Source organism: Tasmannia lanceolata, unplaced genomic scaffold (genome assembly GCF_043159265.1).
Source record: "Tasmannia lanceolata isolate RefF3 unplaced genomic scaffold, GAP_Taslan_0.1 ptg000002l, whole genome shotgun sequence".
Taxonomy (NCBI): domain Eukaryota; kingdom Viridiplantae; phylum Streptophyta; class Magnoliopsida; order Canellales; family Winteraceae; genus Tasmannia; species Tasmannia lanceolata.
Genome location: NW_027518679.1, coordinates 52842922 through 52869268, shown reverse-complemented (window position 1 = coordinate 52869268; position 26347 = coordinate 52842922). Strand labels below are relative to the sequence as shown.

The 26347-nt window shown below is 39.6% G+C and overlaps 2 protein-coding genes across 2 annotated transcripts; both read right to left on the bottom strand.

Moving 5' to 3' along the window:
- Window positions 1–8588: 8588 nt before the first annotated feature.
- Window positions 8589–9943, bottom strand: LOC143878430 (oleosin L-like). Its single transcript, XM_077380726.1, has 2 exons — window positions 9614–9943; window positions 8589–8927 (listed from the first exon to the last, which is right to left on the bottom strand). The coding sequence occupies exons 1-2, from the start codon at window positions 9871–9873 to the stop codon at window positions 8825–8827; spliced, it is 363 nt and encodes a 120-aa protein (XP_077236841.1). The 5' UTR covers window positions 9874–9943; the 3' UTR covers window positions 8589–8824.
- Window positions 9944–11874: 1931 nt separating this feature from the next.
- Window positions 11875–25575, bottom strand: SBI1 (Leucine carboxyl methyltransferase). The gene is made up of 13 exons (XM_077380718.1): window positions 25415–25575; window positions 18585–18673; window positions 18336–18478; window positions 17973–18020; window positions 17626–17707; window positions 17292–17394; window positions 15975–16095; window positions 15792–15839; window positions 13610–13693; window positions 13288–13352; window positions 12856–12907; window positions 12454–12492; window positions 11875–12066 (listed from the first exon to the last, which is right to left on the bottom strand). The coding sequence occupies exons 1-13, from the start codon at window positions 25492–25494 to the stop codon at window positions 11989–11991; spliced, it is 1032 nt and encodes a 343-aa protein (XP_077236833.1). The 5' UTR covers window positions 25495–25575; the 3' UTR covers window positions 11875–11988.
- Between the last annotated feature and the right edge of the window lie 772 nt (window positions 25576–26347).

The window sequence follows — 26347 nt, the reverse complement described above, 5'->3', positions numbered from 1 at the left end:
CACCATAAAAGATGGCCTCAAGCTCCAATTCCTGGATTGCCATTAAATCCATATCCTTTGAGAATAAGGCTAGAACAGAGCTTTCTGAGTTACGAAGAAGTCCACCAATGGAGGCTAAGGAATTCGCCAAAGAAGCATCACAGTTGAGTTTGATACACCATGGCGGTGGACGCTCCCACCTACAGCTCCTGGCAGGCTTTTTAGTGTTGAACAGGGGAAGATCAAAAGCCTTCGAGAAGGCCAAATCTCTGGAACTATTATGGCTATCAAGCCCAAGGAAAATGCACCTGCTTCTGATGATATGCTGGATATTATTGAGAATCACTTGCTTATGCATACTGGCACCTCCATATATCCTGTTATTTCTCTCTAGCCAAATATGATAAATTGAGGAAGTAAAAGCTACTCGGATAGCAGTTGAGAGTTGATTTGAACCAGGGTGAGTGGTTCTCATCCATTCCTCTTCAACCAGGAGCTTTCTTTTTGGGTTTCTTCTGTGATTGAATTGCCTCAGCACATTTCTCCATATCCAGGCCGAGAAAGAACAGTTGAAGAACAAATGATCAATACTTTCAGGTTCAGCAGAACACAATGGGCATCTGGTTGCTCTAGCTGGGCCAAGGAAGGATAGCCTATCACGAGTGCTGAGTTTTTTATGGAGGGCTAACCAAGATATAAAACTCATTTTGGGGATGTGCCCCTTGAACCAGATGGAAGAGGTCCAAACTAATTTAGTTCGGTGCTCTCTAATGCCATTCCAGGCACTTTTCAAAGAGAAAGAACCATCAGAGGTATCTTTCCAAATGGGTTCGTCTTCAATATTTGGAATAATCAGGGCTTTCTCGAGGATCCGGTTGATGGAGGGGAGCCTATGCAACATGATAGGATCCCAGGTTCCTTTGTGGAGAACTTGATGAACTGAAGTCCGAGGATGAATAGCGTTTAGCTCTATTCCTTCAGGGTACTGATCTAAGATAGGTCCATCTGGGTGCCAGGGCTGAGTCCAGAAATCGATACCCTATCCTTCGCCAATGATATAACAGATGGACTTCTTTGCTGCCTCTCTGCAATTAAAAACTATCCGAGCACCTCAAGACATTTTGCTGGGAGAAAGAGGAAGAAAATTCAAATTTTTGGATATTTGAAAACCCTAAAGAGAAAGATGTTCCTAGTGCTGGTAACACAGGAGAAGGTATGGGTTTGACGATTGGGAGCAGGAAGAGCATCCAGTAAATAAGGTACTTATCCTGTCCTAACTTGTTACCATTTTATTTTTTATAGTATTCAATGATGAATTTTTCCTAAGAATCTTAACCCTAAATAAACAAAAAGTTAAACAAAAAAGCAAAACAAAACTAATGTATTTTTTTTTTCAGAAAAACAATGGACATACATTATTTAATGAATTGCAAGTGCATCATCTGGGTCACCTCATCTAGCATACTTGCCTAATCTACCCTCGCTAGCTCATCTAACACCTGAGCCGACAATGATATTTAAACAATCTAACGGTGAGATATGGTGAGATCTCCCATACTCTAACAAGTAGTTTTCAACTAACCAAATGCAGAAATCAGTTGGTTAGGATTGTATGATGTTGGGGATTTTTGGGTCCATCCCTGGATGCCCCAAAAGGGGACTGGTAGGGTGCAATTTCACCCGTGAAAACCGGGATCCGCCCCGCATGAGGCAGGAGCGGGGACGGGGATGGGATGGACCTGCCCCTCCCATTTTAATGTGCAATTCATTATCAATATCCTCTTATAGTACTGTTTTAGTGTTTTTTTTTTTTTATTAACAGTAAATATTTCATTTATGCTAGTGATATTGCCACTACCATAGTTTGATAAGTGCACAAACTCTGCTTTTTTTTCTTTTTTGTGGGCGTCAAAAAGTTTTTTGAGGTGAGATTTTTCGTGTAGGCCTGGGACGGGGCTAGGATGGGGATTTGGTATTCCCCGCGGCGCAAGGACGGGGATTCCTGCCATCCCCGAAGCAGGACGGGAAAGGTCCTTCCTGCTGGGGGACGGGGACTGCAACATCCGGCCCCGCCCCGTTGTCTGCCCTAGGGAATGGTGTGGATCATTAAACAAGTGTTTCCCACTTGTACTTCTACTTTCACGTATGGGAACTTCAATTGTTTTTTAAGATGAAAAACACTAAGGGCCCGTTTGGATACCCCTTGGATTTGGATTTGGAGGTGAATTTGGATTTTTAAATCCAAATTCGGCGTTTGACAAGCCTTCATGACATCTGGATTTGGATTTGAGTGAAATCCACAAGATTTACGAATTCCTCATGTTAGTGTAATTTTTTGGATTTATAAATCCTTTCTGCGAGAGGTTATTTATAAATCTAAATCTGACCCGTAAGGGGTTAAAATGACCAAATATACCAAAGAAGTGTTAAATGACTAAAGTACCCACATGACGTTAAAAAATGATCAAAATACGTCGTATTAGGTAAAATGACAAGAAAACCCCCGGGTCAGGCAAAATGATCGAAATACCCCAATACCAAGTAAAAATGCAAAAATACTCCCGAGTCGTGCAAAATGACTAAAATACCCTTATGACATAAAAATGATCAAAATAACCTCATAAAGGATAAAAATGACTAGAATACCCCAAGATCATGGAAAATTACTAAAATACCCCTATATCAAGTAAAAATGACCCATGGCTCATGAAAAATTACTAAAATGACTAAGAATACCCTCATGAGATAAAAATACACCATATTAGGTAAAATGACTAGAATACCCCCCGGGTCATGCAAAATGACTGGAATACACCTATACCAGGTGAAAATGACCAGATACCCTGAATCATGGAAAATGACTAAAACACCCTTATTACATAAAAATGATCAAAACAGCCCCATATAGGGTAAAATGACTAGAATATCCTTTGATCATGGAAAATGGCTGAAATGCCCCTATATCAAGTATTTTAGGGCTTTTTGGTTTTGCTAGATTTCAAATTAAAATCCAAAGAGCATCCAAACAAAAACAAATTAATTTAGATTTGAAATCCAAATCTACACGTGGTCATCCAAACGGCAATATTTATAAACTTGTGAATTTTAAAATTCTGGATTTCAAATCCATGGATTTTGGAAATCCAAATTCACCTCCAAATCCAAATCCAAGGGGTATCCAAATGGGCCCTAAAGTTATGTTTCTTTCAACGTAAAATGGGAGTAAATCAAATTTTACTGCCAATTTTCAGTGGAAAAACGAGTGCCAATTTGTTTTATGCCCATTTTACGTCAAAAGAAACAGATCCTAATTAAGAAAAAATTTGAGGCATAGTTAAACTTTTCGAGTGTTTCATAATTTCCAGAATACTAGCTGTAAATGCAGCCCACTGCAGATGCACATCAAACTTGTTTACACATGGAACAGTTTTTTTTTTTTTTTTGGTGCCTTCAACCTGAAAATAATTACAAGAACTATGAAAAATTGATGTATAGGGTGCATCTGCAGTTAGTATTTCTCTAATTTTCGATGACTAATCTGCAAATACTCTGCAGAGAAGGGATGTATAGGCAACAGACGCTTTGAAAAATTGAGTTTTAAACTATGATTTAGGTATTTAGCTGACACTTTGAATTTACTTCTAACATGGATATCAACACTCCTTTCGATAGTTAAACATACCATTGGAAGTATCAAACTTAAAGTGAGTGTGTTCACCATGGTTTAAAATTTCGCTTTCGGTACCGGTTTCGAACTTTCAAAAAACTGAAAATTCAACCGAAATTCCGAAATTTTGTAACATATTTTTTTTTTAATTACAATTTCTCAAAATTTAGGACCAAAATTTGGTAAAGGCCGAAACTCGGAATTTCAGGAAATTTCGGTTTCTGTCGGATTTCGGTCGAAATTTAAAACCATGGTGTTGACATGCATTTGTACCATTTCAAGTGAAATACTATTTATTATTGAATATATTATTTAGCTTTTCTTTTATTATTAAGTCTTGTTTCATTATGAACACCTCTTAACTCTTATTTAACTAATATTTATTGTTAACCCTCCTCCCCTAAACCTAAAATTCTAAACGAACTCTTCTTCCATTATTTTATTCATTGTATCCTGTTTGTTTTTTTTTCTTGCTGTATATTGGCGACTAAGGGAAGACTATTCTATATTGACAAATGCGCTATTATTTGATTATCTCATGTTTGTTTAAGAGTTTTAGTTTCCTAATACTAACATTTATTAGTTTGTTAAATGAACACTATATTTATCTTGTGGCAAATTGTGATTGATAAACAATAATTTTATGTGTATGGTCGACATTCAACATCCAAATCTGTGTCATCAGATCATGTGTGATAAAACAAGCTTTGGCGTTAATTATAGCAACATCATCCTGAGGTAAAGGATGAACGTCCCACTAGTTTTTAAGAATTGTCAAAATTACCTCAGGATGAAACCATTAGTTTTTAAGAATTGTCAAAATTCCTTATATCCATGGTTAAGGCTTGGGCCTGCAACCTTGAGGTCAGAGGTTCGATCCCAGCTTACCTACCAAAACAAATTCCTTAGATCATCCAAATGCCCAAGATGAAAAAATTCTTTGGTATGAAATTGAGTTCATCCTTCATTGATCTGAAAGTGTTCATCCAGTTAGTGTGGCTTTGGGTTATGACCATTGTTCAGTACATGAAAGGAAGACTGAATATCTGTAAGGCTGCGGTTTTGTCCTTGTTTCCCAAGCCTTAACCAAATTATTGATTTCACCTCTCTTGGTATCTGAATTCATGTCTCTAATATTCTAGATTCTTATTTTTCATCATTATTATGGTCCCAACTTTTCTTGTGCAGAGACCTTTGCAATATTTCATATCTTTTTTCCTTATAAAATCCTTTTCCTGTTTGTCAATTACAGGATCACCGGTTGATTGAAATTACTGAAATTCCCTTGTTTTCAGGAAGGATCACTAAAGATGAAATGTTGCAAGGTGTTTTTTTACGAAAATGTGATTCTATTCTATCAAAAGATCATGGAAATTCAAGCACATGGCATAAAATATCTCTAGAAGAGTTGAATGGAGAATGTGTTGGAAAAGGTAATCTTGTTTAGTCGAAAAGTACTGAAAATTCAGAGACGAATCAAGCAAAATCTCTGGAATGTTTGCCCACAAGAAGTGATTGTGAAGGGAAACTGTTGGAAAGAACAGATTTGATAGAAGTTGATAATGTATCTCCCAAGAGGGAAACCATTTCAAAAGGAATGAACAGAGTTTCTCCAAAGTTGTTTTCAAGAAGCAAAGAGGAGGGAGGAAAATATGTTACCAAAGATGGATTTATTTCAACAAAAAATCACAAAATTGAAAATGAAACGCCTCCTAAAAAGCTAATTTCAAGGAGGAATCACAAGGACCTTTTGGCTGGAAAGCATCTGATGGTTACTGATGAGAATATCTTGTCAGAAAAAGATGGAAATTTAAGAGAGATTTGTGTAGGCAAAGCGAGTTTAGTTTTGCAAGAAAGCGATAAAAATTCAGTTTGTGAAGGCCAAGATCAAGTGAGAAGAATAGCCCTATTGGAAAGAACCAATTTTCCTGATAAAGAAAAGCTGGAGATTGCTGGAAAGTGGCAATGTCCCCGGAAAAATAAGCCCAACATTGGACCTCCATTAAAGCAGCTTCGTCTTGAACGTTGGGTTCACTGAGTGACTTAGCATAAGATCGCAAAATTCAGGTACTTTGTAAACTTTTTTTTCCTGTTGTGTCATGATCAGTGCGAAGCTACTTTGGTTATATTGTGACTCAGATGCCAATAATCATGTTTAGATGGTGAGAAACCTTTGGATTTTTCTTCTTAAGTAGAGCCAAGAGTGGGCACCTTAGGCCCTGTTTGTTTTCGATTTTGAGAATCGACTGTTTCGAAAATTTAGAGTAATTTTGAGTCCAATAACTATTTTTGGGCTCGAAATATTGCTTCTCTAAATCCAAAACAAACATGGCCTTAGCCTTTCTAGTGTAAATTAGGTCTGCACTAAGATAATTCTCCATGAACCACGGTTCGGTTAGATCCAAGCCTAACCGATTCTTCTTTTTCAGTACTAATTAAAGTCAAGAAAATTAGGAGTTCAAGATATATTCTCCTTCTGATGCGACACAGTGGCTGACTACCATTTCCAATCTATATATGTCCACATGGATGGCTTCCTATGGATATGGATGCATGCATAATCACCATGCTTAAAAGGGAAGTGATAAATCGACTCCCAAATATGATAAATCAACTCCCCATGTGTCTTTCTCTCTCCTCCGGGTTAGAGAGAGATAGACACATGGGGAGTCGATTTATCATTTTGGGGGGTCAATTTATCACTGCCCTGCTTAAAAATGTGTCCAAATCTTAAAATCCAAAGCTAAGCCCCAATTTGTTTTGGGATTTTGAGAATTGATTGCGAGTCTAAAACTCAGTTTGTGTATTTGAGATTTAGAATCGATTATGAGTCCAAAGTTGATTATTGTGTATGCTGCTGCTCAAATCTGACCCTCATATTCGGATGGACCCCTGCCTTGGTCTCGTTAGGTAGAAGCATGGTCGGACCCTCAAACTCGGATGGGCCCTAGCCTCGGTCTCATGAGGTAGAAGCTTTGGGCAAAGCATAGTCAGACGAAGGTAGTTGTCTGGCCCTCATGTCCTGCGCTCACATGCAAAGGTTAGGGATGTCTGGAGTTGGAACTTCAAGAAAACCCTTCGACACAACAGAATGAGTACTATGACAACTGAACATAAAGGGTGAGAGGTTCTCGGTGATCCGAGAGGAGTGTCGAGTGTTCGCACTTCGGTAAATATTGGCAGTTACCTTTGAAATGGAGAAGAGGGTTCCCTTTTATAGATAGAGATTTTGTGTCTCACGGAGTCACGGGCCAACTATGTGACAGCGGCGTGACGCCTCTGGTACGGACACTAGTACTGGTGCAGTACAATTGGCTAGGAATGTCAGGCCACCCTTATGTAAGGGATGGGATGTGTACTGCCCCTGATGGAGGCAATCCTACGGGTGGTGGGACAGGACAATACACATCCCATGCCTTATCATACGGGTGGCCTTATCATACCTAGCACTGATGGGCTAGCGGTGGTGACAAACCCGTAGTTGGTGGGTGATGGGCCAGCGGTGGTGCCAAACCCGTAGTTGGTGGGTGATGGGATGAGACCTTGTATGGTCTCTAGCAGTGATGGGCAGGCAGTTAGTGAGTGAGGGGCATCTCTAGCAACGATGGGTTAGCAGTTAGTGAGCTAGGGGACGTGGTATCACTAGCGAGTTGATAGGCAACGGGATGCTGCATGATCGCCGAGGGCTCCTATTTGGTCATCAGCCGACACTGGTTATGCACCCATGAGGCAGCATTCTGTCGTGAGTTCTTGGGGTTGCCTGCCCAAGGACTACCCTCTCAACCGAGGGCCTTCGTCTTCGTCGGGGCCGTGGCCTGGCTTCTACATGTTTCCACATGTCCTCCTCACCACATGTCCTGGTAGCACGATTTTAACACAACAGTGTAAAACCTTTTATTGGTAGGTAAGCTCGGATCAAACCTGCGACAAAGCCTCAACCATTGAGCTACAAGCCAAGGCCCATTACTGTGTAAAATCTAGGGTCATCCAACCCCATAAGTGTGTAAAACCTAGGATCATGGTATTCAACTTAAGATCTTAGAATTGGACTCAAAAATTAAGGCCATGTCTTACAACGATGAATTGGAATAGGAATATTAGCTTGCCAGGGGTTGGGGGAGTGGGAGAGGGAAAGAATTGAGAGGACATGAGGAAGGAGATGATGAGTTTTGGCGACGGTGCAACTTGGGTCGGGCTCAACCCAAACCCGACCAGTTCAACCCTGTTTTGGCTTGGGTTGGGAAAAGCCAACCCGATTTGATATCGGGTTGGGTTGGGAAAAGCCAACCCGATTTGATATCGGGTTGGGTTAGGGTTGAGGCCTTGGCAACCCGACCCGACCCTAACCTCAGTTGTCTACATTTATCTTGATTTTCTTTGCATTAGTGTATTTTTCTGTTTGGCCTAAGGTGAACCTGTGCCAACCCAATTCGGGTCCGATGGATTGGATTAGGGTTGAGAGATTTAGAGGCGGGTTGGGTTAGGGTTGTGGAAATGCCATCTCAGGATGGGTTATGGTTGGGTTAGGGCGAGGGAATGCCAACTCAGGTTGGGTTATGGTTGGCCTCAACCCGATCCAATCGGACCCAGTTGCACTCCTAGTCTGGGCTGAAAAATAAGAAAAACAAAATAATAACTCTATTTTTGTAGACATGTTTTTCTTCTTGTTTTTTCAAAAGTCCAGTCACCCTTTCCTCACTCATGCCTTCTCAATTCTCTCTTCCTCCCACCCTCGTCGCACCTCTTCCACCACAGATGAACTAATATTGTATGGAAAAAAAATTCACGCCTGCCAAGCATGGCCTAATAAACGTAAATTTGAGTCCAATTACTTCCTTTTTATTCCCATTATTCGATGGAGTTCCGAGTCAACACGGTATGAGTTCGGAATTAGACTAGCAGCCAACTACAGAAAATTTTAAAAAAAAATAAAAAAATAGTGTAATCGAAAAAACACATGCATATAAATCAAACACAAGTTACCAGCCCATTTTCAGACACCATAGCGAGAGAGAACACATACGCCAACAAGATAAAAAGGAAAGAAAAAAAAAAAAAAACACGTCCCCAACGAAAAACAGATAAATAAAACCAACACTTCGATGCAGTTTGTATAAGAGCCATCATCACGTCCATCTCTGTCTAAGTCGCATGGTGAGTGCAGCTTAACAAGCCTGCTCACCCCTCCGCTCGCTCCTTCATCTCCTGCGCCTTACTCGCCAGCCGCATCCGAGCATGCTCCAGCTGGTCTGCGCCCGGCGGCCGTTTTCCGGTCAAGTACCTGTTAGTGTATAAATGATTAAATAACACCAACTCTTAACAGCCTAAGTTTTTGAAGTAATTGGTTGTTTGACATGGTATGATATTAAAAGGGTGATGATAAATTCACACCCCCTCTAGGATAATTTGCACCGCTCTAAAGTGAATTGATGTGGCAGACTTTAGCGCTTTTCTAAAGCCAATTCGCATTAAAGGGGTGTGAATTATTCTACTTGGGGTGCGAATTTATCAGCGGCCTATTAAAAAAGTCCAGGGGCAACCCTCACGCAAAAGAAAAAAACAAAACGAAGGGTCATACGTGTGGGGAAGTGTTGAAATATAAGACTAACTCTTAACAACTTGTGCTTAATTTTAGAGTGATGGGTGGTTTGACAAGAGTAAGCTTGGTCCAATATCTTTCAAAAAGTAATGTACATACTACATACAGCTTACACTATATATATAGGATGATCCGAACCGACCATTTGATGCGCAACAATGTAAATAGGTTGCATGTGCCCCAAAAATCATTTCCTAGAACGGCCAGGGAAATGATCTATAGACGTACTTTTCCATAGAATTGCACTACTTCCTCTATAGAATATGGGAGGGGCTAGGATCATGATATGGAAATGATTTTTTGAAAAATAATACTAGACTCTAGGGACTTAATTACACCATATGATCGAAATCTGGGGTTCACAGTACCTGTATATCCACGAGATAATGGAAACGGCGGCAATGCCGAACCCGCCGGAAGAGAGAAGTCCTGCGGTGAGGATAAAGACGGTGATAGCAGCCGGAATCAGAACGGGGCTGAAGATAACAAGCAATGGTGTGGCTACCGTTAGGGAGATAACGGTTCCGGCAAGGGTGAGGCTGGAGAGAAGGAAGAGAGAGCCACTAAGAGTAACGGCCGTTGCCGCCTTAACGACCTGGTGGGAAAGAGGGGGATGTTGTTCTGCCATTGAATAGAAGTAGAAGAAAGGTAGAAGAAAAATTGAGTATTTTTTTTTTCTTCTCTAGGATATTTTTGAGATGGAGGGTGGCCTTGTGACTGTTTATAGAAAGAGAGTGTTGGATCCACGTGGAGAGAGAGAGTCGGCACGTGCCTTGTGCCATCACATGCAGCGATTTGCATGGGAGAAGAGGGTCGAGATTAAGACACGTGTTTTCTGGCTGTTTTTATGGGCGATATATTAGCGAGAGAAGGAAGCAAAATGCTGACTCACTCGGGTTCTAGTTGTGAGAGAACTCAGAAAGAGAACGCAACCCTAGGACGGCCAAGGGTTTTTTTTATGTCCACGTGTCTTCTACACATTAGCTGTCCCAGTTTTGCGTCCTGCTCCAATGATGCACTTGGGACAGGTCAAAAAATCTTGGCCAGTTTTAAGGTTGCGTTCTAGTTATGGATCTACTTAGCTGCTTAATTGCTTTTGATCATGAATCCAATAATCAGTTTTGGGCTCATAATCAATTCTCAAAATAATCCAAAATGAATGGCCTTAGTAATTAGCTTCCTATGGTCTGTTTTTTTTTTTTTTTCGGATTTTGAGTCCAAAACTGACTATTAGATTCGAAATTGTATTTAAATCTGAATCCAATAATCAGTTTTGGACTGAAAATCAATTCTCAAAATCCAAAATGATAAGTGATTTTAAAGCCTCTTTGCAAAGTACTGGGGTGGTATAAAGAAGCCTTGAACCCATTAATTGAACTAATAAACATCTTTAACGGATGATTTCACTATTTTACACAATTAGAAAATTGGAATTTTAACGAATAGATGCCATTTTGGAAGCCAAGTGGGTCTGTGATGGGATGGTGTGAGTCGACTCATCACTAATTAATGACCAGGACGACTCTAATCAGACAAACTCTGAGTCGATTTGCCAGTGTTTTTTAATAACAACGACGATTCTAAGTGCAATTTGGTTCGATAGTCCAATGGGAGAGCCCTTGTAGCTGGTTTTTGCTAGGTTGCAACCCGGGTCATCAGCTCGGGTTTTGAATGAAATAAATTTTTAATCTTTTGGCAAAAGTTCAACCTGACCTGAGCCAAGTTGCACCCCTAGTTTTTGCAAAGGTATAAGAACATATATAAGAAAATAATAACCACATTTTATTATAACCTATGAATGGTTGTTGTTAGCTTTCCGAAAATTCTAACAGCCAAGAATTTTTCTTTCTATGGATGATTGGCAACCACGATTTTTCTTTCCTGAGATTGCATGACTAAGGACAGGGTAAGAAAAAGTAGGGCAAAACAATATAGGGAGATGATTTTTTCACCTCCCTGTAGGATAATGCGCCCCCCTCGTAACGTCAATTATGTGGAGAATTTAGCGCTTTTGACATCAAATCACACTAACAAGGGGAACAAGGAGACGCATTATCCTAAGGGGGGTGAAAAAATCATCACCCAAAATAAATTGTATTTTATTAGAGCTTTGCTTTTCCACCTTCTCTCACACTCTACTAAATTCCTAATCCATGCCCTCTCAAGTCCCTCCACCTACTCTTCCTAGCCTTCTCTCACTGCTTCATAGACTAAAATTCCATGGAAAAAACTTTCATGGCAGCCAAACATGGCCTTCGTGAATAAACATAAATGAATGAAAATGTTAAGGGTATTTTTCATACATTGGCACCATGCATTCAGATTTGGGATCGCTCCATTGGATTTTGCGGCTACATCTGGGTCACAATCCGAAATAATTTTGGACCTTTATGGATCCAATGGACTTGTTCAGATCCAGATGTTGTGCCCAAATCATGTCCATTAACTTTCAGATCTATCAGACCCTCTAGGTCCATTGACACCCATAAATAAACTAGAGGGGGTGGCCAGGGAAGAAAAGGGGCGAATTTATCACTTCCCAGAAAAGACCAACAAGGGTGGGCCCCATTTTTTTGGCCAGAACAGACCTTAGCCCGCAACATTTCATTCGATGCCCTCGGAGACCATCTAGTGTTACTTGCCGCTAGATTTTGATAACTTTAGAAAGGATCTCATATAAAAATTATACGAATAAGACACATAAGTAATATTCCCACTTGTCAAACTAACCAGGGTAGAAATTTCAACCCTCGTTTTGGGGAAGCAGCTGTGGAGAAGGTTTGGGAACGTGCTCGGAGAATCCAAAATCCTGGAACAAGCCCTGCAAGAAATTGAATAAGTATGAGAGAGAGAGAGAGATGTTGAACTATAAATGATTAAATAACACCAGCTCTAATAGCTTAAGCTTTTGTAACTGGTTGTTTCACTTGGTATCAGAGCAATTGCCTCACGCCAATTCCTAGGTTCAAAACCAAATAACTACTTGATATTAAAAATACATGTATATCCAACCCAAAAGCAGGGCCACAAGTGCCGCGTGCATGGCCAATCCAGGTGCCAATTTTTTTTTTTTAACCCAGAATTTTGCACTGAGGTCCCGGGACAGACCCAATGATTTTATTAGAAAAATCCAAAGAACAAGGCCCAAACAGGCTTACAAGAGAGATAAAGGGGAAAAGCGATTTAGGGGTGTGACGTGGGTCCTTACCATTGCATCGTTGATTGCATAGAGCACGCAGTAGTGTTCCTGAAAAAAACAGAGATTTTGTCAAAAGGAAAGATCAGAAATGGAAAATCCTGTAAACAATTGGGCCATGTTGGACAACCATGATTTTTCAATGGAATAGTAGCGTACTCAGTGTTGAGAGGGGTTGGGAGAGTGGGAAAGGGAGAGAATTGAGAGGGCCAGAGTGAGGAGAGAGAGCGAAGTCGCTGAAAAATACGGGAAACAAAAAGTCCATTTTGAGCAGAGTTTTTCTTTTCCCTGTTTTTCAGTCACTTCCCACCCTCTCCTCACTCGAGCCCTTTCAAAGGAAGATAGAATCAATGGCGAAAATCAGCTGCACATGTTAGGACAACCCATGTAAAAACCCAGGGTTTATGAACTTACCTGCATCATGTGCCATTCTTCAAACTCGTCGAACAATTCGAGACGCTCGATCCTGACATGACAAGCAAAAATGATTAGTTATTGATTTTTTTCCTAAAAAAACATATCAGACAATCAAGGCGATTTAAATAGAAATCGAGGGAAACAATTACTGCCTCATCCTCTCAGCGGACAGCATAGACAACTAAATTCTAGAAGAGGGATCTTGCTTAAATGCACTGGTGCTTAGCTGGGTGATGCTGAGCAGATTGTTATGGAGAGCCATCATCAATCATAGCGCACAGCCATGAAAAGATGGATGAATATTATTGTTAAAAGAGAATGATAGGGCAGAAATGATAGAAAGATTTTGTTTCTCTCTACAAACATGACTCATTTCAATAAAACATCGGCATCTTTCTCATTTCCCAAGATTTTAAGAAGGCATATTACCTGCGTCTTTCTTGAGTTTCAATGAAGTTACTATAAATCTTCAGCATATCCCAAGCAACAGCTCTCTGAAACAGCACAATTAAAAAATAGTTCTCCATTCAAAGAAAATCCAACAAAAAGAAGGGCAACAAGGGACCTACTACTTAAGAATAACAACTAAAGAGTCCCATTACACCCTGAGCTTCAGAAGTTTATAAAAATGCCACACAACTAAATAGACCAAAGGGCTTTACATAACTTCTTTCGAGAGGATTCCAAAGTTATCTCAACAATTCAAAGGGTTGCTCATACCAATGAAGACTTATTAGAAAAAAAGATATACCTGCCATCCCTGATCAAGAAAGAGCTTTTCTTTAGCTTGTAAAGTTGGTGTAGCATGTATGCCCAAGAGAGGACAACCTCGACTCTGTAAAGAAAATTGCACAAATGACTTCATGAAATTATTAATAACATATTTCTGGTACAGAATTTGTTCTGGGAAATGATATATCCGCCCCTGTTGTACTTATGTCAGAAGAATTCAATGCCCCTGATTGCCACAAACACTGACAGGGGGTGTTCCTGGTGATCAAAGGGGGAAGATATATCACTTCCCTTTGTTCTGGGCAAGTTTGCCCATCATAACATTAACATATAATGAAAATACAAATCTTAATATAAAGTTTCTGCATCGTTGATGGCCATAGATGTAGAAATGCTGATTACAATGATCGACAAAGGGCAGAAGAAGTGGGATCCTGGCGGGATTTTAAATTGGCCCTATTGACTTAGAGGTTTCACATCTCCAATTCGCGAACGGATGATACCTTAATCTTCTATGCGGCTGAGGAATAGAAAATGGTCAAGCTTAAAGCCTGAGGTGATATGAAGGTGTTACTATGCAAAGATCAAAATTTATGAACTCTAAACCGCGTGGGATCAACTTTTCTGAAGAGGGTTGTGACAGATTGGCTCATTTACTCGCTTGTGTAGTGGACCGGTTTCCGACTACATATCTGGGGTTACCCCTTGCGGAGGGGAGACCCCATAAGAGGGCTGGGGACCCAATTATTGAAAGGGTTGAAAGAACAATGGCTTCATGAAAAAGGAATTTAGTGTCTCAGGGAGGAAGGATCGCATTGATAAAGGCAGACCTTGCAAACATCCCAATCTACTGCTATCTGTATTTCGATGCCCTATCAGTATGGTTAACAGAATTGAGCAAATCCAGAGGAACTTACTTTGGGATGGATCCAAGGACAAGAGAATGTTCCACCCTATAAGCTGGGAAGAGGTTTGTAAGCCAATCAAAGTGCGTGGAATAGGTTGCAGACACTTAAGGGGTGTGAATAATGCCCTTCTTGGAAAATGGTTGTGGCGTTAAGGGGAAGACAGATACCATCTTTGGACTAAAGGTGATTGAGAGTATGGGTCGACCTCCGGTAATTGGTCTTGTGATGACAAGTCCCGAAAAAAATATGATGGTTTGGATGAGCATCCTTAAACATAAGTATAGTTTTCAGAAGGGGATAAGGTTCAAAGTTTATAAAGGTGACAGAATTACGTTTTGGCATGACAAGTGATGTAGTGAAGGTCCCCTAAGTCACTTCTACTCGGGCCTCATGATGGTAGTTGTAGATAAGGGCGCCTTTGTCAAAGATTATTTTCAGTGGGAGGAAGGTCGTGAGTCCTTGACAATTCAGTTTAGACGGGATTCTTTGAAAGAGAAATAGACTGTATATCTAGTATCTTGGATACTTTGAGCTCTTGTACATTAAGAAGCATGGGAAGGATAAGATGGCTTGGATTTGGGATTCCCCTGGATCTTCTCTCTCAAGTCGTTCTATCATCACATCACTCTTCGCCCTCTTTCCTCACACTTGGATAGAGTATGGCACATACCAGTCCCTCCTAGAGCATGTGCTTTTGGGTAGATGACTTTCTTCAATAAAAATCTCACAGGAGACCACCTCAGAAATAGTTAAAAGCTGATTATTAACCACTGTTACCTCTGCGTAGAGGAATGAGAGACGGTGGATCATATTTTTATTCATTGCGGGTATGCCAGAGTAATTTGGGCTCGCATCCTTAGGCTGGGATCATGTGGGTTTTCTCTTCTCATATGACCGTTCTACTTGATTGTCAGTCCATGACCCCGTTTGAAGAGAATAGAGAGAATCATTTGCAGGCTAGCATCTATTTCAGTGATACGAAAAAGAAAGAAATGAGCAGATTTTTTGCAGCCTACTCTTCGCTTTCACAAAGATTATATCGCTCTGTATTTTTTTGGGCGAAGTTGTTTCAGGTTCTATCTCTAGCTCAGATTTATGCTGCCGATGGAGAGATTTGTATAAGTGGGGAGCCGATGGAAACCCCACATTTGATTGTGGAACTCTCAAAGCACTTGGAAACTACAACATATTCTTTCATCAATTATAAGCACTGCACCAAACAGATAAATAAAGCAAGGGGTGATATGACATATTTTGTTAAATTAAACTACATAAGAAAAGAATCTCTAATACCTCCAAGTTTCTGATCATCTGCTGCCCAAAAGCATCATCTGGATGGATCTGTTAAACGGACGAAAAATAAATTTATACAACAAATAATTTGAAGACATACGATTACCAAGTATAGAAACATCAAGAGACAAGTGCATGTGACCATCAAACAAAATTGTAGGTTGATAAAGATAGAGAAAGAACCTGCTCATATAGGAAAAATACAGCAGTAGAGAATGTTCTTGAAGCCCAACCAACTATAGAACGGCTTGAATCCGGATCCAAGTAAATTAGAACGCATTCTGCGATTACAAATGTTGGCAAGCTGATGACAACATCAAAATGAAGCAGCTCAATCATTCCCTCGGTCAAGATGCAACGGATCCTAGTCTACAAAGTAGTTAGTACAAACACAATAGAAATATTTTGACAAGCAAAAGCTTCCTCTCCTCAATCAACTAAACACCCCAAACACCTCATAGGGACAACCAAAAGGAGGCTTACACGAGCTTTGAAACATCATTGTACACAAATGAAAAAAAATGTAATTAAGGTACCCTTTTCAAATGAGATGGGTGGCATTAAAATTACAGTTGCAAGCTTACTTCTTACTAACAGAATCCATATTGAAAATGGAATATCTTAGGGGCTGATTGGATGCAATGAAAAATTTTGCTGGAAAAAACTTTTTCCTGGAAAATGAGTTTCCGAGTGTTTGGCAAACTCATTTTCCGTCGAATATTTTTCCAAAATAAAAAATTTCCTTGTATCATTCAAAAAAAAAAAAAAAAAAAAAAAATTTCCTTGTTTTCTAGGAAAAATTCAACCCTCTAGACCCTGGAATTTTTTCAATGGAAATTTCTTCTATTGTGCAGATGTTTTGTCTTGTGTTCTGGCATTTATACAGGACCCTGATGGACTAATGTGTGTGACGCACACGCGAGTCGATATATAAGCCACATGTTAGGGTTGCAGGATGAGGTTTTTATTCTTTTGTGTATTCTTGGCCAAGAAGAAGAGACTTTGTAACCGTAGACCGAAATAGTGAAAATCTTCCCCCCGTGGACGTAGGCAGTGCCAAACCACGTAAAATCTTGTGTGATTGTGTGATTGTGTTTCTTTGCTTCGTTCTTTTGCTATTTTGTTGCATATCGTGTTCGATCCGTGTTGAGAAGTATTTCTCGGATTTTCTAAATCTTCTTTTTCCATAATGTTTTTCTGTGCACCCAAACAGCCTCTTAAGGTCTTTAGCTGAGGTAATCTGACATTTTGGACATACAAAGGAAGAAAAATAAAAGTGATTCCCCAATAACAACTGTGCGCTTGATATATACATAAGCTTAAATGGATCTATCTCGGAAGCACCAAACTGTACACACATTTAAATGGACAGAAGGGGTTCTGAAAGTTCCCACAGCACGATTGTAATGGGATTTCGTGTTTTTTTTTTTTTTTTTTTGAATGGCAATGGAATTTGGTGTTTAGCACTTAAATTGAGAAATAACATCTTCCCCTGCGTACCTAGGATCCAACTGAGCCAGAGCTATGACAGTATCTAGCTTTTGGATATCACGCAGATCAACAGGAAGTAGCTTGTAATGATCACTAATTATCTCCCCTCTTTCTGCAAAATCAACCCCTTGTAATTAGTGTAGTAAGAACATAGAATGTCCGACATCTATCCGGTCGCATAATTGTTGTGAAGTGTTTCAAATACAGTCAAGTGTAATAGTTTGTGGGAGGAATACCAAGGAATAGAAGCAGCACATACCGTGCTCCGTATGCATGATAAAAGTATTTTCTTAGATATCTTAAATTACCAGTCGTGATATCATTGCTATTGAGAGTTAATTACCTCGTGAAATGTCTGCTCCTGGTCCAATTTTGTCTCTCAGCTGGTTGAAGGTATCAATGAGAGTTGCCTTCTTACTCGTCACCTGAGAAGCAGAAACAAATAAATAAACAGTTTTCTACATATTCTGGACAGATCTAGGATGAAAATATATCCACCAGTAAATATAATGAGTATGTGCAAAAACGTGACATTTTGACTGACAAGCATAGATATGATGATATAGGTTTCATCCACATACTAGACAGTCTTCACCAAATTCAGCAAACAGCACTCATTTTTAAGCCACAAAAATGAGCTAGTGATTGCCCAATACACGAGATAATATACGAATGTTTCAAATCTTGCACCTCCTTGAAATCCAGTTCCAAGTATAGATATGGTGCAATCCCTTCCTCCTGTACATTTGAAAACAAAATCATCAAACTCAAACATGCAAATGCAAAGTAAGCTACAAGAGCATTTAAGAGACTTCATGATGGATTCATTATGTCAAACTAACACAACAAAGTCCAAAAGGATTGCGGTAAACAAGTCCGTTTCCGGAACTACCTAACTCATTCAACTAATGGCACACCACTAAATTTCCTCAAGTATCCATGCAAAGGACATGATAACAAATAAAAAAAGAACAAGCATTCTTAAGAAAACAGTTTTATAATTATAAAATGCATATCACCATTCAAAAAAAAGAAAAATAATAAAATTCACACCTGTAACTGAAAATAGGTTGTATCAAAGCCAGCTCCAAGAGACACTATCTGTTTCATTGTGGGATTTTTGTCATCACCATGCCTTTCAGACGTGAGAAACTGAAGAAGAAGCTTTCGAAGAGCAGCCCAGCGAGCATAGTAGCCTTCAAAATGTCATTTGAGGACCGGAATCAGTAAATCTTAGTTGAAATTCAGAACTTAGGGAAAAATAATCTACCAACTAAATTTTCTAGCAGAGGTCAATCGTACCGCGGTTGATTATTGGAGATCTCCTAACCGGTCTTCTCACGAAGAACTGAATGTAATTATCTTTCATGTATCCCTTGTTGATGCAAGATCTGAGTCAAAAACAAAAAGAATAATATTATTATCAATCATAAGCATAAAAAAGAACTCACATCAACATTAGTTCCTTTGAGAAAGCTGGAATAATATAAATTAGATAAACTAAATGCCAGATAGCTAGTGCTGGAAGCAATACAAAAGAATACTTTTAAGGTAATATTGCTACATACATGAATCTATGAAAGAAATAAAGACAGGTAGATAATGAGTTTCTTTGATAACCAAATAAGTAGGAAAGTGTAAGCCATGTTACATACAGCACAGAAAAAACCACTCAACAGAAAGGGAATGCGATATGATGGATAAAGCCAATGAAAAGGAAAATTTAAAGCAAGGATTGGAAGGAAATGTATGGCAAACATCAACAGTGAAGCAAATTAAGATGGCAACCTTCCACTTCTTCACCTCAAATCATTGTGATGGCTCTTCCTAAGACTTTTTTTTTTTTTTTGAATGGTAGATAGTCTTAATAATAGTGAAAGGACCAAGATTAGGGGTGTTCATTATTCGGTTTTACCCGAATAACTGAATAACCGAACCGAATTGATTTGGTCGGTTCGGTTCGGTTTTTTGCTAATTCGGTTCGGTTTCGGTTTTTATTTTTGGTTAATTCGGTTATTCGGTTTCGGTTTCGGTTATCTCAGGAAAAAAATTCGGTTAACCGAATAACCGAAATTAACCAAAAATAAACATTATTTTTTCAAAAAATGGTGTCTGGGCACTCCGTAGGATGATCCAAACCGTCCATTTGATTTTTTTTTTTGAAAGATAACAAAAATATTATTGAAAAGAAGAGAGGGGACAAGATGTCCCAGTACAAAGGTGTTTTAAGCTATACAGCAGATCAACGCAGGGTCATAGCCTCTGAAAATATTACAATGACAGACATTAAGATGACACCCTCTTTTGCCAGCGTGTCTGCCGAGGAGTTGGCAGTTCTCCTACGATGTGTGAGAGTGGGGCGAATGGCCCTTACAAGGTCCCGGATTTCATCAAGGATATTATGTAATCTCCATGGCCCTCCACCGTTATTGGTCGCCCATGCTAAGACATTAGAGGAATCCCCCTCCACCATTAAAGGCCCAAAGTTATGAGAGAAGTACCATCGGAGTCCAAAAAGCAGACCCCTAGCCTCGGCTTTGTTCGAGTCACAAATCCCTGCGTGTCCAGAATATGACATTATAGTTCTCCCAGATGAATCGCGAATCAAACCCCCAAAACCAGCAGGTCCAGGGTTGCCTTGGGAACTGCCGTCAAAATTAAGTTTTAGCCATCCCTCCCCCGGTGCAACCCATATCGGTGTTATCTCCCTCCGAGGTAGCCTTTCGTGCGCCATCACATGCCAGTTTTGCAAACGGTCCATTTGATTGATCACAACTTCAATAGGTAGTGCCTAAAAAACCATTTCAATAGATTGATCATAGCCCTCCGATCAAACCGTCCAAACAGATTTTTTTTTGTCTTTTTCTATCACTAACCAAATTTTTAATCGATTCGGTTTCGGTTCGGTTTTCGTAAAATTCGGTTCGGTTTCGGTTTCCGAAATTTGATAACCGAAATTATTTCGGTTATTTCGGTTCGGTTATAACCGATTGAACACCCCTAACCGAGATGGTCAATACATATAATACAAGATCAAAGAAGGAAACAAAAGAAAAATAACAATGGGGGGAGATAATCAAATTGCTCAAATCTTTCTCTAGATAGCCCATCTTTAGCTAGCTTATCTGCTACCCAATTTGCGCTCCGCTTGACATGATAAGCGACTATATGAGAACCTCCAATACTATCTTGAATTTCATCAAAGAGAAACGCAAATCTCCAAGGAGTTGAGTGAGTTTCATTAAACCACCTAATTACATTATTTGAGTCTCCTTCTATCTCCACCTTTTCCAATTCAACATTGCTTAGAAGCTTGATTCCATGGTGTATGGCCATCACTTGCACCTCATTCGCATCCATGACACATATTGGGCCCGAATAGGCCCACATGACATTTCCTTGGTCATCTCTAAATACTCCCCCTATTCCGGATGGACCCAGATTTCCCATGCTGGAACCATCAAAATTAAGTTTCAATAGTCCTTGGGCAGGTGGCTCCCACACTTTATCCACTTTGGGCTCTTCCCTTGCTCCATTGCAAATCACTCTCCAACCATACCATAGATCATATACAGACACAAATGCAAAGCTAGGGATGGCAATCCTAACCCTTGACGATCGGCCTTCTTCCTACACCCCAGTGCAGTCAAAGCCCCCTTTTCCTCTTCTGATGTCTCCGAGCAGCAACCTGTTGTTCACATATTTTTTCAAGCATTTTTCTTCCTTTCTTCTTCCCCCTTTTTTTACTCTCTTCTCCTCGACGAACAGCCAGATGTTATAGTTATTCAACCTCTATTTGATTGCTGATTTTCTATCAAATATGATGTTCTACACCCCTTTTACATCAGATCTAGCCATCACTTTCCTCTCTTGGCTACCTTTGTTGATCCCTGCTGATTTATGTGCAGTTCCACCATTTTTTCACCCTTTTCTTCATCACTAGTAACTAATACAGCCCTTGGTCAGACTGTGACTGCTAGTATCACTCCATCCCCTCGTGGGAGCTTCTCCTCCATAAATTCAAGGCCGGCACTCATGATCAGGTAAGATCTGACCTTTATTACCCACTATCATACAAACACTTCCACACCGCCTCATTTCTTGACTCATCCCTTTCTCACTCATACCTTAGACTTTTGGGCCCTAGCTTTGTTTACATTACATTATGTCTTTTTCACATTGTGGAAGGACTAGTACATTATTGTTTCATCTTAGTTACAGATCTGATTTATTTTTTTTTGCATGACTGTGTTTGCAAACTACGTTTGGACTGAATTTAACATGTTAATGAATTGACTCAAAAGCTTTAAATATTTGCAAACCTAGTTACTAGTTGATTAATTTTGGATGTTTAAATTTGCTCATGGAATGAATGTGCCATTTTAATTGAGGTTTAGACACTTTTATGCTCCTAGAGTTCTCTAAAAGAATATGTGAACCTTAAGTTTGCGCCAGATAGCAATGGTTGTATCATTCACTCTGTCTCCAGGCCGATTCGTCATGCGGATTTGTCGGAGGCTGAGGTGAGAGCTTTGCTATGGAAGACATATTTTCTTTTTCTTTTTAAAGATGAAAGACATATTTTCATTAGTCAGATTGGGGGAGGTTGGATGTAGAGGGATACTCTTCCAACATGATATCTTGGGCAAAAGGGGACAAGATTGGATCATGACAACTAGAAAGGTTCATTAACGATATCTATGAGATGAACATGGGTCGTGAGATTTTTTTATTTTTTTATTTTTTGCACATACTGAGGAGCATAAACAATTCTGTTGATAGGCGAGCTAAGTCGCGCGCGCGCGCACCCGCCCACACATACACATATATATTATTGGAAACACTTGCCCACTGATATGCCCTGGAAATCAATTTTTTCTCATCTTCGTCGAAAAATGAAGCTTAGATGCGAACCCAAGATTCACGAGCAAGGTACCCAGTACCCACGAATCTTTTGTGTGTAGAGATTAAACACATTGTTGTGGCTATAAACACTTGATGGGTAGATTCTGATTGCAAGCGACACTTTAAAACCCTGCACGGCTTCCATAACATAAAGAGGCTTGAGAAGGGAGAGTTGTTCATCTACATGGGTAACAACGACCAAGCAGAGGTACTTGGTTTCAAAACGTATATTATGGGACTTCCACATCGAAGAGCATTAGAGTGGAGAGATTTTTGTGCTCCTAATGTTGGGAGAGATTTTTTTTTGAAAATAATGTTCGGAGAGATTTTAATGGTTGCCAGAGCGGGAATCGAAAGCGGGAATCAAAACGGGAATCGAAGGCTCCCAGGGAAGAATCCTACTAAAGGTTGCCAGAGCGGGAATCGAAGGCTCCTAGGGAAGAATCCTGCTTCCTTGTCATTTTATCATTCAAAAAAAATGTTGGGAGAGATTTGGTTTTTGTATCAAAAGTGGATGGTTGGTTTTAATTTGACTTTGGCAATGGAAAGATTGTGATTAGACATGGTAATACCTTTGTTGATGGTGGTATGAAAAAAAGTTGATAGTTAGTGTAGGTTTATTTGTGATTAGACATGGTAATACCTTTGTTGACGGTTGTAGGAAAAAAAAGTTGATAGTTAGTGTAGGTTTATTTCATGCAATCCGATTGGTTTAATTGTTTAGATGCATCAATACAAACCCCGGTAATTTGACAATTGTTTCTATCAGGGTTTCTCAAAACACATTTCTAGTATATATATATATATATATATATATATATATATATATATATATATATATATAATTATGTTGAAAAGTTTCAAAGCTTTTAGCAATCCGATGATACTCGACTCAACTCAACTCAACTAAGCCTTTGTCCCAAACTAGTTGGGGTCGGCTGCAATCCGATCATATTAGATCAAAATAGTGTGATTTCAAGGGACTTGGTATGGAATGTTTTCCTTGGAAGCTACTAATAAGTAGCGTGGAGGGACCTATAGGTAAATAAATTGCAGGTTTAAAAGCAAATAATTATGAACACCTCCAAACCATTCAAAAAATATATATAAAGACCTCCTAGAGAATTGAGTATTACATAGTAATACCGTGCTCTTGGAATTTTAGGTATTTCATGTAGTTTGTATCTCAATATGAAACCACCCCATGTTTCTCTACCTAAGTATTACGCATTGAGACGAAAGGACCAAAAGCTTGTTATCTCAAGTTCTTAACCCAATAATTCAAAGGGAGGCATGTCATTTTGAGAGAGGGAGAGAGAGAACCAAGAACTCTGGGATTTGGTCTCAAATAGATTTACAGAGAGAGAGAGAGAGAGAGAGAACCAAGCGCTTTGGGTTTTGGTCTCAAATAGATTTACCTCTCTCTCTCTCTCTAAAAAGAAGATAGAGAACAAGAGGTGAATCCATTGGAGAACAAAACCAAAAGATCTTGGTTCAAAAGAAGGGAGAAAGGGATCAAAGGACCTCAGCCATTTCAAGTGATTTTCAGCAACAAGAGGTGAATCTATTGGAGACCAAAACCTAAAGCTCTAGGTTCAAAAGAAGAAGCGGGATAGAGACCAGATGACCTTCATCCTTACTTGACCTTTTTCAGCCATTGGGACAAGAGGTAACTATATTGGAGACCAAACCCAAAGCACTTGGTTCAGAAGAAGAAGAAGAGAAAAGTGACGACCAGAGGATCTCCGCCCTTCCTCAATCTTTTCAAGTGATTTTCATCCATTGGATTAATTTCAACAGAGCTTCATCACAGGTGTGTGGTCTGAACCTCATGAATTAGAATTATAAAGTTCACAGACTGTTAGAAATCTGAAACAGATCATAGGGTTGGGTTCCTAATGTGATATTAATTTGACCAACACTATGCGATCAAAGCCAACTGAATGACAAGTGCATGTGAACAAGAAACCATAATTATGGGGATTGGAATAACACCTCAGAGCTTCTCACTGTTTTTAATAAGCATTCAGTCCTGTTGCATTTAATTACTTTGTATTCATGAACTTGAAGATCTAACTTGTGAAAGAACCAATTACTCCAAAAGCTTAAGCCGTTAGAGTTGGTGTTATTTAATCATTTGTACTTCAACACCCTCCTCTCATGTGCGGCCCCTCTTTTTTTGGGTTGGCCATACGTGTGGATTTTTAATATCAAGAAGATGTTGGGTTTTGAACTCAGAACCTGCTGTAAGGTAATAGCTCTGATACCATGTAAACAATCAATTGAACCAAAAGCTTCAGTCATTAGGGTAGGTGTTATTTAATCATTTGTACTTCAACATAACTAGATGCATGTGAATGCAATAAATACTTTGCTGATCAAACTGTCAGCATCCAACTATTGGATGACTTCATTGGAAAGTTAATTCAGCATTCTGTTATGTGCATCTTAGTGGTTTATGTGGGGTTAGTTAGAATGTAGTTTTTATGTGGTTATTTGTTTAGGGTAGTGGGTGTTAGTTGTTGGTGATATGTCTTGTAAGTGGGCAAATGGAGGGTTGATGTGTAACTACCTTGTTATTGTATTTATATAGTAGCATTACAATGGAAATGGAAAAAGAGAAGAATTTTACAGCACAAAGGAGACTTTGTTCCGGGAGAGTCACGGTTCCTCTCGAATCGAACCATTAGGAGGTTATGTTGCCTCGAATCAACCACTTTCTCCCTCTATTCTATCTTTTTGTTTTGTTTATTTCTGTTACAATTTCACCTGCATCATTTTCGATGCATGACATTAATCATTATATATGATGTAATCTTTTTCATGCCCTAGTTCTTAAAACGCTTGGCCAAGTTACCTAGCTTTCCAATTTGAATCAGATCTCTACAATTTCTATCCAACAAAACCTAGAATAATATCCTTTATAGGTTAAATTATTTCCACATCCCTTTCATCTAATCAGCCTATGCATCTACTACTATAATTAATTGAATTTACTTATTACTTTTGACTTTAACTTGAAATCTCAACTGCTTGATTCAATCAATTTAAACTTAATGAAGTAAATTAACCAAGACTCATATTGGAAAACGAGAGATAGCACATGCAGAATTATATTTGTAACGAGGTAAGGCCGATCTTATGAGCATCCAAAGAGTAAAATCAAAAGGAAGCAATGTACGAAGAAAAAAAAATCAGAGAAGTAGAGAGATGAAGAATTAGGTTACAGCTTGCTAGCAGATGCATCATCGTTGGTGGCTTGAACTGCTGCTGTGTTGCTGTGAGAATCGAAGACCGCTTTCGCCATTTCTGCAACTCTTTTGAGCGAGAGAGAGAGAGAGAGGAGAGGGAAATAAAGAGAGGTTATTATTGGGCTCGAAAATCAAGAGAGGTTATTATAGGCCTCTTTCATGTTATTCCACTATCTAATGGGCCACACCGGACACGTTTTGTTTTTTCCCCTCTATGTCGGTTCTACTGAGGGTAAGTATGAGAGGCTAACTCTTTTTTTTTTTTATGAATTTACTTTTCCTGCATGAGGATGGGGTTACCTATCAAGTTTCAACTAATTTCCGTTGATCCAATGTGCAAGGTAAACTAAGATATTTGATTTTCAATGTTCCAGTGATCACATGATGTAGGGTAAATGTTCCAGTGATCCGATTGGGGGATATGATCCTACTCGGTTCTCGGTTCTAAGATCCCAAACCCATAACCGAACCGAATTCTTACGGTTCTAGGATCCCAGAATTGGAAACGAACCACCAAATCTTAGAAATGAACCGAACCGAACCAAATAGGCCGGTTCGGTTCGGTTCTTTAGGTTGAACCGGAACCATGTCCACCCCTACTAAGCATGCATGTAAGGCCATAAAACCATGAGAGGGATTTTGCAATTCATTGGGAGGCCATGGCCCCCCTCATGCTATACGTGCCTCTGCCACTGGCTGTGGTGGCACGTTACATCAATGATCCCACACTATAAATATATGTGAAGGCCATAAAACCATGAAAGGGATTTTGCAATTCAATGGCGGGCCATGGCCCCCCTCATGCTATACGTGCCTAGACTTGGCAAACGGGTGGGTCGGGCCGGGTCAACCCGCGGGTGATGTGGGTGCGGGTCCACGGGTCGGGTGAGGAAATGACCCGCACTTTTG